We start from the raw sequence: 18199 nt of genomic DNA, 5'->3' as shown, positions 1-18199 counted from the left end.
ACAGGCTGGACGCTAAAAGGTTCTTAAATATTTAGTTCAGATTTATTTAAAGTCAAGTCAGTTTGTGGACACTATTTATATTATTAAAAACACTTGGAAGTTTGTACTTCTAGCAAAAATATACATTTCAGTTTGAGGGTTGTTATACTGTCGAGGAAGGAAGAGCAAAAAGTTTCCCAGGTGATGGGCACGAGTCCTGCACTGCCACCGAGGTGGGGACACCACCGGGATTTTGGGAAGGACAAATCCCGGGCTCCGACCAGCACATGCACGTCTCCAGTGCCTTCCCCCAGAGGGCTTCAAAGTGCTTCAGAAACGGTGATTCCCAACACCCCTGCGAGGTAGGGAGGGGAGGGCTGGGCAGGGAAACTGAGGCACGGCGAACTGAGGAGTGTGGCAGCAGGGGGGGGGTTGGGACCAGGCCAGCCCTGTGATGGGGAGGGAAAGCCCAGTGCTCTTCCCCTTTGGGTTTTAAAGGAATTATTGCACCAGGGAAATCTGCTACCCTGAAGAGGAGGAAAGTAAAATAAAAGCGAATAATTTGCTCCCACAAGCCCTCCTAGGGAATATCAGTATTTTAATAAGGCTGCTCAGGACACAGGGGGCTAGGAGCTGCACACAGGGAAGTGTCACTTCTTAGGTGAGACACCATTATCCTGAAAGGGAAACTGAGCCCTTCCTAGGTCCATCCTCCCCCTGCCTAAAGCCCAAGGGACACACCAGGGGCCTGGCCTGGCCCAGGCAGCAGCGTGGTGTTTCACTACAGCTGTGAGAAGTTGTGAGGTAAAGTCCCAGAAGGGTGCTGGGATCAGGCAGACCAAGCCTGGAGCTGCTCCCACCCTTGGGAGCAGTGGCAGAGGGGGACTGGCAGCTTCCCTGACACAGCCACGCTCCCTGGGAGGCTCCTGCTCATTGGGAGCATCCCAGCCACCCCCTCCCTGTTTATAAATCCTTGGCATTTACAGCTGCAAAGCTCTCTGCAACCAATGCACTAACAGATCCTTGTGCTCCTGCTCTGAGCAGGCAGCATGTGACAATCCAGGTCCCTTTCACAGAGGGGAAACTGAGGCAGGACACCAAACCCTGACCAGCTCAAGGCCTCTGACTCTCCACACACCTTTTCTGTAACCCACATCTGTGCAGAGCAGCCTGTGGAAGCCATGGATTCTGTGCCTCTGCTCTGAAGGTGAATTTTAAGGAGTCAAATCCTTTCCCTCCTACTTTCCCATCCCAGCCTCCCCTACTGAGGTGCCAAGGGACACATTCCCTGTGGAATGAGGGTGCCAGGAGCAAAGGCTCCCACCCAGCACCCAGGAAGGCAGAGTTCACACATTGCAGAGCATGGGGGGCTGCAGCTGAGGGTCTCCCCTGGGACAGCCCCTACCCGTGAGCTTTTCTTTGGGAAAGAGAGAAACATCCTTTCATCACACTGTCCCAGACTTCATGGCTCAGGACCACGTCCTTGGAGTGCAAACAAACAAGAGAATACAGATACTCTGTGAGTGCTGCTGTCAGCCCTGCTGGCCCTGCACCCCCAAGGACCAGGGCTCCCCACCCTGGGGACCCGAGGTGCCACAGTGACCTCGCTGCCTGAGCCGTGTAAACAGGGCCACATGAAGGGGAACAGCAGCTTTGCAGATTTGTTAGTGTGTGTTAATGGAAGCCCTGGCTGAGCAGGAGGCACCTGCAAATCCTGATGGCATCTTGCCCTATGTACCGTGTGTCAGGGTCACAGAGAAAAGAATTTCCAGTAGGAGAAATGGAAGACACTGGGAAGGGTTTTCTTTGTTTCTGTACAAAGAGTCTTGATAGGAATCCATGGCTTCATTCTCATAAATAACAGGTCCTTAGTACATGTCCTTGTAGATCTCCTGCAGAAGTGGGTGCAGAGATGTCTCTGTCTCTGTCTTCTTGATCTTCTGCACCAGCTGGGCGTGCTCTGTCACCAGCTGTCGCAGGTCAGCCATCTTCTGCAGCAGCTTGGGGAAGAGGTACTGGGCATCGGGGTGGTTGGACTGCAGGTGGAACTCCAGCGCTCGCAGGATGTTGTCTTGGATCTCCTCCACCTGCTTCACGTTCATCAGGCCAGGGCGGTCTGTGGAGAGGAAGCAGGGGAGCTGCAGGGTCATGGTGCAGGGGAAAGGGAGCCAGGGACTGTAACCCACCCACCATGATTCAGCCTCATCAGCTAGAAAGGGGAGAAGTGTGCTCTTGGACAATGTATCCCACAGCAGCACAAGAGAAGGAGATGCCACTTCTACATTCCTTCCTGCTGGTCCGAGCTTGCCAGGCATCACCTCCACAGAGAAGCTTTGGTTTTGGAAGTGTTCAGTTCTTCTCTCATGCCCCTGAGACATTCCTGGCTGACCTCAAGCCCAGCTGCAACTCAGCTCCCCTAGCCCCCTCTGAACCACCTCTTCCTGACCCTGGCACGGCCAAGGCCACCCGCTCACCTCCACACAGGATGATGGCAGCCACAAACAGGGACAGGTCACTGTCATCCAGCTCCAGCGCGTTGAACTTCACAGCAAACTCAAATTTGGGCTCCATGATCTCGTTGAAGGGCTTGCGCAGGCTGCGCAGGAACTCGCGGGTCACAAAGCCGTTCCCGTTGGCCACCAGCAGCCCATCCTTGTTCATGATGGAGGCCAGCATGGCAAAGATGGCCTCGTGCACCCCGTACTTGAGCAGAGTCACTTGGTCGTTGAGGTAGAGGCCGATGAAGCTGGGGATGCTCTTGGCGAACTCGGTGAGCTCCCGCACGGTCTCCACCGTGGTGCACTGGCAGCGGTAGAAGACGTGCACCCCGATCTCCTTGTAGGGGGGGATGCCATTCACCAGCTGCTTCCACACCAGCCCCTTCTCTGCCTGCCACAAGGTGTCCATGTCATGGATCACAAAAGGCTGCTTGAACAAGAAGCAAGTTAGGAGTGTGCTGTGGGGACTCGAGGTGCCAGCTCTGCTCAGGACAGCTGTGTTTGTCTGCCTATCCCTGTGCCCTGCCTCTGGGGCTGACAGTGCCCAGGTAATCTGCACCCACCCACCACAGCACAAGTGTGCAGAGCAATGGGATTTTTCCCAGCAAGGGGCAGGACATGCAGAGCCCACCTGGCTGCAGGTGACAATGGTGGAACAGCTACAGCAGCATCTCCCAGAGAACAGTCTGCTGTGCTGGCCATGGCCAACCCCGCCTGCCCTAGGAGGGAACTTACTGGGGTGCTGCTGGCCTTGCCGGTCAGGATACCTCTTGCCTTCTTTTTGGTCATGTTGAAATTCTTCAGGTAGGCGTTGTAGATGTGCTTGGAGAAAGCTTTGAGGTCAGCCACCTGTGGGTTCTGGCAGCCGACCTCGCTCGCTGTCAGCCCTGCCACCAGCTTCCTCTTCTCTGCCTCTGGCATGCGCCCAAAGCGGATGGCTGGGGGAAAAACTGGGGGTCAGGACAGCAGGGGGACCCCAGGAGATGCATCCAGAGAGGCAGCAGTTTGTTCTGCCACTGCAGACAGACAGGTCTGCTGGAGAACACCTGCAGCTGCACAACACAATGCTTCTCCAGGCTGCAGTTCCTCCAGCACTAACACCTACACGAAACAGTCACTGCTGCTTCCTCACACCACACTCCCATCCCATTCCTTTGGCTCTTGCTCAAACCCTGCTTCCCACATAAACACCTTTGCTTGTCTGGGTCCAAGATTCTTACACCTGAAGTGTAAAAGTCCCAGCACAGAAGAACAAATTGTGTGTCCAGTTCCCTCAGGGCCAGTCCATAAGGGACAGCCATGTGCCAGCAGCTGCACTGCATGGTGGGAATGAACAGCCCCTTCTCATACAGAAAAAGGGGAAGAGGAGTCAATGCTTGAAGCACTGGATTTCAGTGATCCCCTAGCAAGAAGAGCCATGGGCTAAAGCACAGCAGGCCATGGGCACCCTCCACAGGAGGGCAGCTGGCCCCGTGTCACCAGGTGGCCAGGCCTGGGGGCAGCAGTGACACTCACCATTGTGTGACATGCCCAGCGAGAGGCATTTCTGGAAGCGGCAGTACTGGCACTTGTTTCTGTTCTTCTTCTGAATCTTGCAGCTCCTCTCACACTTCTCGTACTCCAGCTTCATGCGGATCGTCCGGCGGAAGAAACCCTGCAGGCAGGGAGCAGGGGGACATGGAGCTTGGGACCAGGCTGGTTTGTTATCCTCAGGAGCTTCAGGGAGGCTCAGGAGGGGGAGCCCTGGGTCTCTCTGATCTCTCTCAGAGTGTCTATCCCAAAGAAAGGTCATGTGGTAGCAGAAAGGAGCTGCAGAGGAAGAGGTGTGAGGGCACCCCATGCCTGGTGCTGTGACTGTGCCAGCAGCCCACAGAGAGGGATGGAGGAACCAGCTGTGGGCCAACCCCAGCCTGCAGGAATGTCTGGCAGGACCTGGGCTGCTAATGCAACCCTGCTGGATCTGCTGCAGGGGAAAGAATTCCAGAGGAACATCCAAGCTGCAGCAAGTGATCCCAGGAAGATAAATGCACAGCTCACTGCTGATCTGCAGCACAAAAACTATATTTAAAAGCAAACTCAGGGTCCCTATGGGGACAGATGGATTTGCTTTACACAATAAAGGATGACAAGGCAAGGTTTGGGCCACACAGCCCTCTTCCCAGGGCAGCATTTGCTGCCTGCCTATACTTGCCCCATTCTAGCCAGGTTGTGGTTTTTACAATCAATCCCGAATCCCCGTTTTGCTGCAAATCTTGTGTGAGGAGGCAGCCCAGATGCTGGGATCTAAGCCCTGCTTGGTGCTGCTGCACCCAGCTGCCCCTGGGACTCACCTTGCAGCCCTCGCAGGCGTGCACGCCGTAGTGGAAGCCCGAGGCTTTGTCTCCACAGACCCTGCACTCCACGTTCAGCGCTCCCAGCGCCGCCTCCTCGCAGCCCAGCTGCAGCTGGTCCGACAGCGAGGGAGAGGAGCTCTGTGACAGGTCTGCAAACACACACAGGGACATGTCCTCCCATGTCACAGCCACAGGCCCAGCTCTGGCGTGGCCAGCTCCTCCAGCTGTGGGGCTGAGGAGGGATTTCCAGCCCTGTCCTGCCTGCCCCTGGTATCACATCTGGAATCTGGCACTGGCTACGGGCAAATGCCAATGCCATGAACAGAGCCAAGAATGCCCCAGCAGCTCAGACTCCACATCAATGCTCCTTTCTTCCCTATGGCATTCATGTCCTGGCAATGAAACCCCAACCAGAAGATTTTATAATCCCTTGTTGGCCGGCTGCTGGCACAGGGTATCCCAGCTGGAACATCAAGGGCTCTGGAGGAGCCTCTTCTGCATCCACAAACCTTCTCTCCCACCTCCTACAATCACTTTGCTCTGAGGACCTCAAGAAGTGTCAAAGGAAGAATTTCCAAGCACTCTGGGAGGTCTCTTGCTCTGAAGCACAATGTTACCTGCCTGTCCTTTTAATTTCCACTCCAAAACCCATTGCAATGGTTGTGCAGTGACCTCAGAGAAAGAAATAAGCCTCAACAGAACTTGGAGCATTATTTCACAAATGTGAAATGTTCAGTTCAGCTTAACTTCATTCAGGGACAGATCCTCTGCCCTTGCAGCTGAGCATGCTGCCTAGGGACTGTGGGCACCTGGATGAGCTCCTGTGGCTCCACTCACCTGTGTAGCTGCTTGAAGGCAGCGAGCTGTCTGGTCCTCCAGTTGGGTCTGAGGCTCCACTTGCCACCATCACTGCCTCTTCCTCTTCCTCTTCCTTGACCTCAGGTACTTCCTCCTGTAGTTGTTCCATAATTGATCACCCCTCAGTGCCAAGACTGCAATCCCTGTCATAGCTCTGGCATCATCCGCGTCTATCCAAGATGGACCCCACCAGGCTGTTCCTGCTAGCCTGCAGGACATGGAGAGAGGCCACTGAGTGCCTGCACAGAGCAGCTCAGCAGCAGGGCAGTGTCACCAGCCACACCAGTCCTGCTCTGTGCTTGCTCCTCAGCCAGTGAGACATGCAGAGCAGGGCCCGTTTAAAGATCCCTTTGCACTGTGGAATAAACATTCTGTAGGACTCGAGGAAGCAAAGGCTCACAGAATTGTTTTTAAAGCCCAGCAGACCACAAACCAGCCCAGATGCCACCCAGGGATCACGGGTCCCCAGCTTACAAGTCCCCCAGAGCTGCCAGTGACCTGGGATGTGATGACAGCAGCCAGGGCCAGGGTCTGATAGAGCCAACACCTCCAGAAGGATCAAGCTGGCTTCACCCTCTGTCCCTGCCATGGCAGAGCCTGGATTGGGAGCAGCAGCTGATCAGGGCACACTGTGCCCATGGGTGGAAGACACTGGGGCAGCAGGGCTCAGTGCAGCAGCAGGCAGTGGCTAAAAGTCCCTGGTCCATCTGCAAGACTGATGGCTTCCTGTCAGCCCTGCACTCACACTCCTTCCCGTCAGAGTGCTGCCAGTTGCAGCCTTTGTGTTTGTTTTCACTTGGCTCCTCTGCCAAGAGCAGGGCTGAACGTGTTGCTGCTGCTCTGCGCAGCCGCCAGGCCGTGCTCAGCCACGGGGTCCAGCAGTGCAATCCCAGCAGCCACACAATCCAAGCAGTGTCTTAATCCCGGGTTTCCTGTGGGAGGAACGGCCCCGTCCTCCCCCACACACTTCCTCTCCTTGTTTGCCTTACTCCATCCCAAGGAGCCCACAAAAAGCTCCAGCCATCCAAGCGATGCAGCACCGGTACCCTGGCTGTGGCAGAGCAATTCCCACCTCCCTCCCAGCCATGCTGGATCTTGATTCCTAAATGACTCTTCCCTGAATAATTAATACCTCAAGCCCATCTTATGTAAACTTCCATTCACTTCCTTAAGAGAGTTATTTTTAAGTGGAGAAATACCCATCAGGAAAGCCATTGAAATCCAGGTTCAACCAAGAGAGCCTCAATTTGCAGACCCAGATTAAACTAATGCAGGATATTGCAGGGGCCTTGTACAAGGGCAACCCCAAGCTCTGGCATGGTCTGTGCCCCATGCCCAAGCCCACAGCACAACTCAGGGCTTGCTGGGCAAGGGCAGCAGTGACCCAGGACTCCCTGGATTTGTTTGCCCTCACACCTGGCACTTTGAACTTGAGCTGCAGCCAGCTCCTTGGATTGCTGGAAAAACACCAAGGTCAGAGCTCCCTGAAAGAGCAAGGAAGCAGCTCAGGGAGGGAACAAAACCTGCAGGTGGGAGGGTGAACACAAACACATCACAAAGGACACAAGTCACCCCTGGAGCTGGTGCTGTACCAGAGCCTGGGTCTCCTGTGGCTGAGGGGGTTTTATTTTTTCCCTCCACACTGGGAATTCAGACTGCAGGCAGGTGGCTTTGTTTCCAGGTGAGGTACATAAGTGACAGCACACTGCCCTGTGCTCCTTGGCAGCAGGAGCAGGCAGGGGCTGCTCCCTTCCCGTGCCTCCACACGAGCACTGAGGGACCATTGAAGGGCTGTGTTATCCTTGGCCCCTGCTCACACATCCCACGCAGTGGGACATGGCAGACAGGCAGGAAAACTTGTTCACTGGAGATGGAGGGTAATGAACTTCACTGTTTTCAGGGTTATATATATAAATGATCACACAAACATCAGGGAAACACTTTTGCCTGGAAGAGCAGTTAGTGGGGGAAGCTTGTGGCAGGAGAAGCTTGTCTGCAGTGGAAAATCCATCCTGCAGCAGCTTAATGAGCAGCTCATTAGATTCTCCTTGTCCCTGGATCCAGCACAAGCCCCTTGCTTTAAACCCACTGCAGACAGAGCTCTCTGCTTTGCCCCACATGTCTCATGGGTCATGTTGGAATAATGTGGGAACATCCCTGACATGCTGTCCTCCATCCACTGGCTCTGCTCAGGGCCATGTGCTCCCAGGGTGGCAGTGACTTTTTGGCATGCAGTTTGCTCCCCAAAACCCAAAAAATCAACTCTAAAACTGTGCTTGGAGTCAGTCTTGGATGGGTGTGAAGAGGAGGAAAGCAGAGGATGAGACATAGACAGACAGTTGCATGGGCCTCATGTGCACACAGGCATTAAGAAAGGAAAGAAAAGGATATGGATGTGAATCCCACCCTTTGAGAGTGGCTGGAGAGCCAGAGAGAGAAAAGCTTTTACCAGAAGGCTGTGAATGTATTGTTTGTACATCTCCTTGCAGGCCAAGATTTCAGGGGCCTGGGCAGAGGGGAGCTGTGGGAGCTCTTTGCACACCTGCCTCTCCCTTAGCCCTTCCCATTTTCTAAACAACTGGGATAGAGGGAGAGGACGGGAAAAAAGGATTGATCTCACACAGGAGGCTGCAGCCCCTTCTGCTCTCCAGAGGTTTGTCCAAACTCTCTCTGTCTGAGCACAGGGAGGGACCTGCCCTGCCAGCACTGCAGCCCAGAATCCTTGTGGGACAGCACTGGGATGAGAAAAGACAGCCAAAGGACCCATCTCCACCCCAGCACCTCTCCAGACATGTGGTGCCTCCACATCCAGTGGCCAAGTTGCCAGAGCAGGAGAAGAGATAGCTTGGTCTCCTCCTCTTGGCTGGGTCCTGTGCCAGAGCACAGCACACAAACTTCCAGCTGCAGGAGGATGGGTAGAGACTCCTGCCTGCCATAGACACCCACCCCTTTTTCCATTTGCCAGCTGTCACAGGACACTGATGGCAATGAGATGGAGACTGTGAATTCCTTCCTAAGCATATCCAGAGAACCTAGCAGAGCTGCTTCCCTTCCTCTTCCCACAGGACGGGAATGAGCAAGAGCACAAGCATCCCATGACTTGCTGTGCCCTCGCCTCAATGCCTGCTCCAAGGAGCTTTGGGAACCCTGGCTGAGCCAGCAGTTCCTCTGCAGCTGGTGCAGGGAGGGTTTGTTTGCTGGCTCTGCGCTTGGGCTGATGCCTGCTGGCTGCCAACAGCTTGGGCAACAGGTTTGTCTTTCCTAGAAGCTGGCATCTATGCCAAGCTAAACCAACAGTGGGAGCAGGGAGAGAGATGTGGCATAACCAGGAGAGGGAAAAAAACAGAAATAAAAGTTAAAAGGAGATTTAAAGGAGTGTGAATTCCCTGCAACAAGGTAGTACTTCTCCAGAGCTGACCAAGATCCAAACCTCCAGATCATCAACCAACAGCTTGTGCCCCTGTGGCCTGGCAGCTCCCCTGGCAGCCAATCCTGCTGATTAGCACACAGACCCTGGAGCCAAGCTCAGTTTCCAGACAAGGCAAAGCACCAAAGAAAGGTCCAAACCTCCCACGAGTCAAGTCACAGAGCTGATGTGCTCAAAGCAGTTGTTCAATACAACTGTACTATAAAAGAGGTCATAAAGAATGGCAAAAGGAAACCATTATATCATGGGAGTGCTCCTTGCTTGTGTTTACTCCCCTGGGCAAGAAAGCTCACCAGATACACAGTCAAAAGAAACAGAAGGGGTGAGATGAGAAATCAGCACTGTGATGTACAGCACATTTTGAATCCACAGTCAAAAACTGACCTGAATCCATAAAGGAGATGTGATTGCTGCTGGTTAACCACCTTTTGCAGACTTCCTCAGGTTGTGTCACTGCTTCCAAGATCTGCTGATCAAGTACCAGTTTCTGTTCCTCCTCCTACACGTCAGCTACTACTAATAAAGCCAAATAAGAGCTAAGCAGATGCTGCAATACAGGAAAGGTAACTGAGGGTACAAAACAGGCGAGACAAACACTGAAAACATGTTTATGTTTGCTCCTGGAAGATCAGCATACCCTCATATTAGCCAATGAGATCTCAGCAGCACTTAGTAGCTGAGTGTTTCCTTCCTTACTCAAAGCCTTGGCCTCAAGGCAGGCTACACACAAAAATAAACTACTACAGCTAGCAAGGAAGAGCCCTCCCACACAGCAGTGACCAGGACAGACATTCTGGGACAGATTCTTCCTCTTGAAGCATCTGCTTAGATGCTGTACCATGCCCCAGAGCCCAGTCCTGTGATTCTCTCTCAGGCTGCTCAGTGTGGACCCCCTTGCTTCCCCAGGAGTGAGCTGGGCTCTTTAAGCAGAGGGGTCCTGCCAGAGCTGCCATGACTATTAGCTGCTGCTAATTACTCCAGGACTTGTGACACAGGGTGCAGGAGATTCCCTCAACTGCCTTGAGCAGCCTGGCTTGCCAAAATGAATCACAGATCTATTGCATGTTTAAGCTCACCCACTTCCTGGGCACTGAGGGGGGAAAGAACCCCAGCTCATTAAAAAGGTTACGAAACTTGCTGGATTCTTCTCTTTTTGTACCATGATTGATGCTGTCCCCAAAACCAGGTCATGACATTTTGCTCCAAAAGGAACTACTGGCTTTGTTCAGATTGTGAGAGGTATTGCAGGCACAGAAGAACAGCAGACTTTGGGCACTGGACTCTCAGCCATGCACAAAGCAGGGTCTGCCAGGCTGCTCTTCTCCAGGAGCTGCAGCCATCCCTGGCTCCAGCAGCAAGCATGCATGAGATGTGCTCCAAAATCTTGAGCTGGCAGACATGGGAAGACAGAGGAATCATCCCTCAACAGCTTCCCAGCAGAGGGACTCCCTGCCCTCATCAGGCTCCATGGCTGACAGGCAGCAGCAGGGAAGGCAGGGAGGAGCTGTGCAGTTCTTAGCTCTTAATTGAAGTGCTGCTCCCTGACCTTCAGCAAATCTGGTCAGGTCCCCTACCTCCATTTACTTGATCACAAAAAAAAAACCAAAAACCCAAACCCAACCACAGAGGGACTCCCTGCCCTCATCAGGCTCCATGGCTGACAGGCAGCAGCAGGGAAGGCAGGGAGGAGCTGTGCAGTTCTTAGCTCTTAATTGAAGTGCTGCTCCCTGACCTTCAGCAAATCTGGTCAGGTCCCCTACCTCCATTTACTTGATCACAAAAAAAAAACCAAAAACCCAAACCCAACCACAACCAAAACCCACCAGAAAGAAACAAAGCCAGGATTTTTACAGTGCTTCCTTCCTGATCATTCCCTGGCTGCATTAGCTCATGGAGACAGCATGTTTTGGAAGTGCAGAGCAATAGATCAGTGCCAAGTGTCATTGTTTATTCCTGTATTACAGATTTTGACACCTGTTTGCAGTCACACTTGCAGGTCTGGCCTGCCCAGCCCCAGGTCAGCTCCCTGTACTGCTTGTGACCATCATCTCATGTTGTACATTCCTGTACAAGGCATTTCCAGGACAACTTTCAGGAAGTAAACTGGCACATCTCATTCTGCCAACTGCTGACTGGTATTTCTGTTCAGTGGTCAACTCAGGACAGCCCCAAGTATCTATGGCCAGGAGGGGCACGTGGGTCTGACCCATAGGAACAAGGACAGCAGCCAGGAAACAAGCAGGTACTGGAAAGGTGACACCACTGGGGCTTCTCAGTGCTTGAAATGGCACAGAAGTGCTGCTATTTGAGAAGATCATTAAGTCTGGCAAGGAGAGATGATCATCTCCCCAGAGCCCAGGGCACAGCAGAGGTGGCTGTGGAACTGTGGCAATGCTTTGGGATCACGCTGCAAACCTGGCACTCTCACACCAGAGAAGCTGTCTGGGATGTATTCCCCTTTCCTTTAGCATCCCAGAGGTGAGGAGGCTGGAGGCTCAGAATTCAATGAACCACTGTAAGATGACACGTTCCCAAACTGCTGAAGTCCTCTTGGCTGTACCCCAAGGCAGTCAGTTTGCTCAGGGACCCCTTGTCCTCCTGAACCTGAGCAGGACATGTGGAAGGATCTGGTTTCAGGAACATCAGTAATTATAGAACAGGGCTGCTGAGGGAGGAGCTCACAGAAACAGCAACACCACTACCCAAGGCAAACAGTGGGCACAGGGTGCTGCAGACTCAGAGCAGCACTGAAATGGAACTCCAGGAAAGTGGTGAGTGGAACAAGCTGTGGCTGTGAACGGGAGCACTGGGGCCAAGTTTGGCAGTGCTGTGCACACCAGCACCCAGCTTAGAATTTCCCAAAGTCTCAGGGTCACTGGGACACCAGCAAGTGCCACCCATGCTTTGGAAGGGGCAATCGGCTCCCCAGAAAAGCAATTGGGGCAGAAAAACAGCAGTGGGCTGATGAGTCACTAAGGATCACACACATGCATGCAGCCTTCTGTCTGGAGCCAAGCATCCAGCAGGCCCCTAGGTTTTAGTGCTACATTGCCAGTGCTCCCAGATGCAGAAAAATGCCCACAAAACCAACGGCAAGCCTCCTCCTCTTTGCAGCAACAGATTTTAGATCCCATGGACTAACCATGAAAAAAAATAAATCCATCAGCCTGTAAGTTTTGTTATGTTTACACTTGGACTCCGAGAGAAGTGCTGCTTGGTTTTGTAGACTTTAGCAAAATATCCTGGGCACCAGCCACGCCGCTCTGATCCCAGGGTGCAGCTGACAGAGAGCAATTGTGCCCAGGCACGGGTTCTGATGATTCAGCAGGGCCAGGACATGCGCAGCGAGACGGATCGAGCACATTGCTGTGTCTGCTGCAGCTCCCCTCAGGAGCAGGAAAACAGGGGTCCAGTCTGACTGCACACATCCCCAGAAGAAAAGCTCCAGAGAACACCAGAATCATTTTTCTACACAAACTAGCACAACACCCTCTCAGGGAACTAGATGGGAATGCTGTTTCCTTGCTATTTTTGGCCACATTCACATAGCAATAGCTGCCTGGACAACAGAGATTCCCCTGCCTTTTCAGCAGGGAAAGGAGCAGCCACCGTGTCAGAGTGATCCTGCCAAGACTCACAGTGTGCTCTGACCATTTGGATTTCTGCCTCAGCCCCCAGAAAACAAAACGCTTGAGCAAAGCATTCGCACCTTTCACAACATCCTCATGCCCTTGGCACTGTCTTGGGGGTTCAGGGTGAGCCACAGAGCTCACAGCCAGCCAACAGCTACTGCTTCCTGACACAGCCAGCTGCTGGCAGCTCAGCACGCTCCTCAAGTTCATGCTCACCAACAATCCTTTTCCAGAGATCCCCATGCCCCTAACAGCACAAGTTCTACCCCACGGATATGAGAACCCACAGATGTTTTCAGAGATGTGGGTCTCTGACCATCAGCCCTCGTGGGGTAAACAGCTTTCAAGAGTCAACATCTCTAGCAGAACCCATATAAACAACTTGAAGGTGAAAAGCTGATTTGTACATTCTCAGAAATATCCCAGATTGCATTATGATGAAATCAAGACTTCCACTGAAAAACACTTGTAGCAAGTCAGGCAGGACAGGGGTTTGAGCTTGGGTTCCCATCAGCAAGATGACTGCACAAAGCATTGCTTATTTTGAAGCCATCTCACACAAGCCCTGCCAGGAAAGGCTTGACAAAGCCTGTCCTAATGAGATAGGCATGTGTTTCACAGTAAAGTCTGTCTTAACAGCCCATCAAAGAAATGCTTCCCTATCAGCTCATCTGCCCTTTCAAATCACCAAAACCATTCCCTGTCTCCAACCCACATATCTGTTAAGGGTTGAACATGCATGTTCTGGTTTTTGCTATTTCAAATTCCAGTTCCCACACCAGGGCAAATCAGGAAATGCAGCCTGATGCCAACAGCTTTGGATGACAGGGGGCTCACCAGGCTGTGCCCATGCCCCAGCCCCAGAGGTGGGTCCTGGCTCAACCCAGCACCAGAATGAACACTTGTGTTTCTGGCTTGTGCTTTCATCATGCCACCTCCTCCTCCATGGTCAGGATTCCCCTGCAAACCACAGACTCCCCAAAACTCAAAACTTCGAGCAGAGCCTGTCTGTGAGGTCCCCAGGAAAGCACCCCAACATACACATGCATTTCAGAGCCCTTTGCAAAGCCAAACAGACCTGACCAAAACGATCCCAGATGTTCACAAGCTCTTGGCTAAGCCGTGGAGAACTCAGACATTTTCCAGACACTACGACTGAAACAGTGAATATTAAAAGCATTTCAAGAAGTCATAATGAAACTAAGATACGTCTTGAGTCAGTTCTGCTTTGAACCCGTCCTGCAGTCAAGCAGGGCTCCAGTGAACGTCATCCCCAAACATATATTTTAGGGAAGATGCACTTCACAATCTCCTTGACCAAAAGGATTCATACTGGCATCAGTCGTTCCACTCCAAACCCTTCATTGGAAAAGCAATTTCCCAGGCATTCTGCCAAGGCAAGCATATTTCAGAGTAATTAACAAAAAAATAAAACTAGTTCTACAGAAAAATCTTACTTGTCCTCACTATGGAAATCACTTCTGCTTGTCCAGACTTTCCCAGAGTCTCCAAAATTACTGCAGCAGTTCATCCCTGAACAGACAGACTTCTGGAAAAAGCAGAGATTACTCTGCAGCACCTGATGAGAAGCAGCAATGCAGCCCGACAAATCTGTGGTTATCAGATTGTTCCTGCTCTAAGCAAAAGAGTCAGTACAAACCACAAAACCCCTGACATGTAAAATGTCATTGTCAGGGCAAGCCAGGCTGGGCTCTGACAGCAAATAACCTTTCAGGCATAAGCACTGTAACATCATCTCACCCAATTAAAACATCATTTGTATGTCAGGTTCTGTTGTTCAGAGGAGCCCAAGAGTCTCTTGTTGTGCCAATCCTTCAGTCTCCAAGAACATTTGCAGATTTCCAGTCCATAATTCAATAGCCACAGACGAAATACTCCCCAAAGGGCAACAAGATGTACTGTACAAAAATACATATTTTTCAACAGGCTTCACGCAAGAAAGACTGAGCCCATCAACACCAGAAAGCAATTCTGTACAACAATGCTCTTCTGATCAGCAAAGCCTCGTGGGGCTCATTATAAAATCCTCTCCACATGCTGTGAAGATCCTTGGAAGTCTGTGTCTTGAATACCAGAACAGAGATGGCGTAACCATTGCACCAATCTGACACAGAACCCACAACAGCTCAACACCTCAGAGCTGTGCTGAGGCAAACACACACCCACAGCCACAGCAGACAGCCACAGCACCGCTCATTCCAGGAATCACTTCAGAGCTCTGAGGGCAGGACAGTGCCCACCGTGGCCCTCTGACCACCTCCTCCAAACCCCTGTCCTGCCTCTGCCATGACCTGCTCAGCTTTGTCCAACACCACTGCCGGGTCATGTGTGGGATTGTTGGGTGATTGGTGACACACATGCAGCTCTCATGTGCCCTCCCTCATCTACAAGAGCCAATTTCAGTCCTAAACATCAGTGAAATAATGAAATGTTATGTCACTATGCTTTGACAGCAAGAGCCAGCTGAGGAGAACAGGATTAGACCATGGTCCTCACAGTGTATTCCTGAAGTAATCCATAAGATCATATTCAGGAACCGAACAAAAATAAGGCACGGATTTGAAATTTAAAATTAAATTTAAGAAAGTTTAAGCTGACGGACCAAGGCAAACTTGCTGGAAGCAAGCTGCTCTTCCCTACCCCGAGATTTCAGAAGCACTGCTAGGTGCCTGGTGGGTGGCCCAGGGGGAAGGGGAAGGGTTACCTCTGCGGAGCAGCTGTCCCTGTCCGCCTGCCGCCGAAAGGCACCGCTCGGTCACCATGTCAGCACCGACAGCCAAGAGCTGGAGCAATCTGCAGGAGGACACACAGCGAGTTTCCAGGGCTGTGCTGAAGGCCAGATATTTATGCTGCTGGGAGCACTGGGCTGGGTCCAGCAGCAGCTCTGAAATTTAAACACACACTCCCTCTTTTGCACGCTGAAACCCTGGGCCAGGGTGACTCCACAGCATCTGTCCCAACACCAGGGGGTAGAGCAAACCCTGGGGTGTCCCAGCAGTGACAGCCCCATCCCCTCACCATGGATGTCACCTTTGCCTCAAGTCACCTGCAGCCAGAGGCTGATGACCCTGAGCTCTTGTGACAATGCACAAAGTTGATGCTAGGAAAAGGTCTATAGTGGCCACAAGGCTGCTTGTTTACCCAGCTTGCTTAATCCACCTTTAAGAGGCTGCCAGAAAGTTCCTGCAACTTTAATGAACTTCCTCTTGGGTGGCTGAAACTTAAGGATTCAACAGAGTTCATTCACTCTTCTTGGTTTTCCTGATAACTTTGCCTTGTATGAATTTCAGACTCAAAAGAGAAGGAAGAGACTAATGCTGAAAAAAAATGGCTTGTGAGGCTTTGAACTAGAGGACTTAGAGGAAATATGTCCTATTTTTAGACAGTTATGCAGACTAACTGGACTAAAACATTAAACAAAGATGCTGTGAACATGATGCTATTTGCACCCACATACCCTCCTTGACATTACCCAGGCTTAGCTGCTCCTCCCACTCCAATGAAAAGCCCAGCTTGTATTGCTGCCCTTGACATGGGACAACTTGTGAGGCAGCTGAGGACCAGAAACAGACCAGAAAGAGACCAGAAAGAGACCAGAAACAGACCAAGCAACAAACCAGCACCACCAGCCCCTCCCAGGCCAGGCAGCAACCTGTGAGTGCTGTGCTGAGAGTGAGCCCCCAGTGCAGCACATCCTTCCAGGTCTGACACGGCAGTGGCAGCTGCAGCTGCCCAGGGGAGATGAAAAAAGAACATGAACCCCCTGCCTCAAAAGCTGAGTGTGGAGGGTGTTCCCTACAGGATCAAGGCACTCCCAGAGGAGGCCACAACTGAGATACAAAAATATAACCTGAGTCCCTTGCACTGGAGCATCAATCACATCAGGATTTCCCAGCCAGTGATGTCAAAGCCACATCCTCCTGAAGGCAGGGATTGCCCTTGTTTAGAGGTGGGGGCTGAGGACAGCCCAGAGCTCTGCCAAGAGTGGATCCAGCACCATCCTCTGCCTCAGTGGAGCCACAGAACTGCCCTCAGGAGCTTCCCTTGCACAGCACAGTGGGTTTCTCATCCCTTCTCCCACAATATGGAAGACAGTTTTTCTGAACAATCCTGACAAAGTTTCTCTTTAATCTCTCGGACAAAGAACAACACTAAAATCATTCCAGCCCCACAGCACATCAGGAGGTGGCTTTCTCCACCTCCAGCAGCAATAAAGCTCATCCCAATTCAGTAACACAGCATTAGCCTTGACACTGTCAACGAGGGCTGAATCACATGCAGGGAGTGCACAAATCACACCCTCAGCTCTCTCTCATTGCAGACCAGAGTGCCCTGCTGCTGCCAGAGATCTGAGAATTAAAAGGAAATGCCTGGCTCACCTTGTCCCACTCACAGCTAAATGCCAGGACTTGCCCATCACACCACACACAAGGCAACACTTGCAGGGCACAGAGGGAGCCTGCCAGCACATCCCACCTGGATGCTTCCTCTGCTGTCCCTGGCTGACACACGGCAAGTCATCAGGAAAACTCCCACCTCACCCTGGAGCGTGTTTGTACAGAAGAGGAGACTCTGCTGGAGGCAACGAGGGATTTGCATGGAGAGGGCAGGAGGAGAGGAGAGGAGGGCAGAAACGAGAAATGGGACATGGGCTGCCTCAACCCACAGGTCACTGCTTTACAGACCAACACTGCAACCAGCCCTGGACTGATTCATGGGGCAGCCACTGCTCAGCCCCCTCGAGGGTCTGCATTGTCCAGACCCTGCAGCACGTCTGATTCCTTCCCACACCCATGTCCTTCATCTGGGATCCCAGGGCAGGGAGGAGTGGAATGGGCAGGAATGAGGGATGAGAAAGGACTCTCAGACCCTTCCTCCTGCAGCAGCCCCTCACCAGATGCTCTGCTTGAGGTCCACCCGGACCCTTCTCCTCCTCCTCCTCCTTCCAGCCCCAAACTCCTGCAGAGCCTGGTACCCTCCAGCACCCCACCCCGGCACAGGGGACAGCCACACTGTCCCCATAAACCTCCTCCCGTGTGGCCACGTACCGCCCTCAGTCTCGCTTGATTTCCCAGGAACTACAGCCTAAACCCACCGATGCCCCTCACGCCCCAGCTCTCCACACCCACGTCCCCTTCTCACCGAGCCCTGCCCCTCACACCCCCTGCCGGGAGCCGCCCGCACTGCGCCCCGCGGCGGGAGCGGGGGCTCATGGGAAGTGTAGGCGCTGCCTGCGGCGCGCTCTGAGGGGTGCCCAATATGGCGGCGGGTCCGCCTCAGGGCAATGGGCTCCGCGCCTGAGTAGCTCGAGCATTACAAGTGATCCCCTTCGCCCCCAGCGATTCGCACCGCGGGCCCCTCGCGCCTCGAGGGAAGCAATAACCCAGCCTCCAGGCAGAGCTGGGAAAGGCTCATTGTGCCCAAAAAACCAGTGCAGAGTGGCGGGATCCT

General features: G+C 52.7%; 1 protein-coding gene across 3 annotated transcripts; it reads right to left on the bottom strand.

Moving 5' to 3' along the window:
* Nucleotides 1–18: 18 nt before the first annotated feature.
* On the bottom strand, nucleotides 19–17323 carry PPARD (peroxisome proliferator activated receptor delta). Of its 3 annotated transcripts, none has more exons than XM_039695737.1 (8): nucleotides 17225–17323; nucleotides 15453–15541; nucleotides 5648–5876; nucleotides 4808–4959; nucleotides 3993–4131; nucleotides 3213–3415; nucleotides 2454–2907; nucleotides 19–2095 (listed from the first exon to the last, which is right to left on the bottom strand). In XM_039695737.1, the coding sequence occupies exons 3-8, from the start codon at nucleotides 5775–5777 to the stop codon at nucleotides 1848–1850; spliced, it is 1326 nt and encodes a 441-aa protein (XP_039551671.1). In that variant the 5' UTR covers nucleotides 5778–5876; nucleotides 15453–15541; nucleotides 17225–17323; the 3' UTR covers nucleotides 19–1847. The 3 variants fall into 3 exon arrangements, with proteins under 3 accessions (XP_039551671.1, XP_039551672.1, XP_039551673.1); XM_039695738.1 differs by having other exon boundaries at nucleotides 2454–2904; XM_039695739.1 differs by having other exon boundaries at nucleotides 5648–5762.
* Between the last annotated feature and the right edge of the window lie 876 nt (nucleotides 17324–18199).

The sequence above is a fragment of the Passer montanus genome, unplaced genomic scaffold (assembly GCF_014805655.1).
Source record: "Passer montanus isolate IOZ18808 unplaced genomic scaffold, ASM1480565v1 scaffold93, whole genome shotgun sequence".
In the NCBI taxonomy this organism is placed as follows: Eukaryota; Metazoa; Chordata; class Aves; order Passeriformes; family Passeridae; genus Passer; species Passer montanus.
Note: the sequence above shows the minus strand (reverse complement) of the source record. Positions and strands in the feature narration are given on the sequence as shown.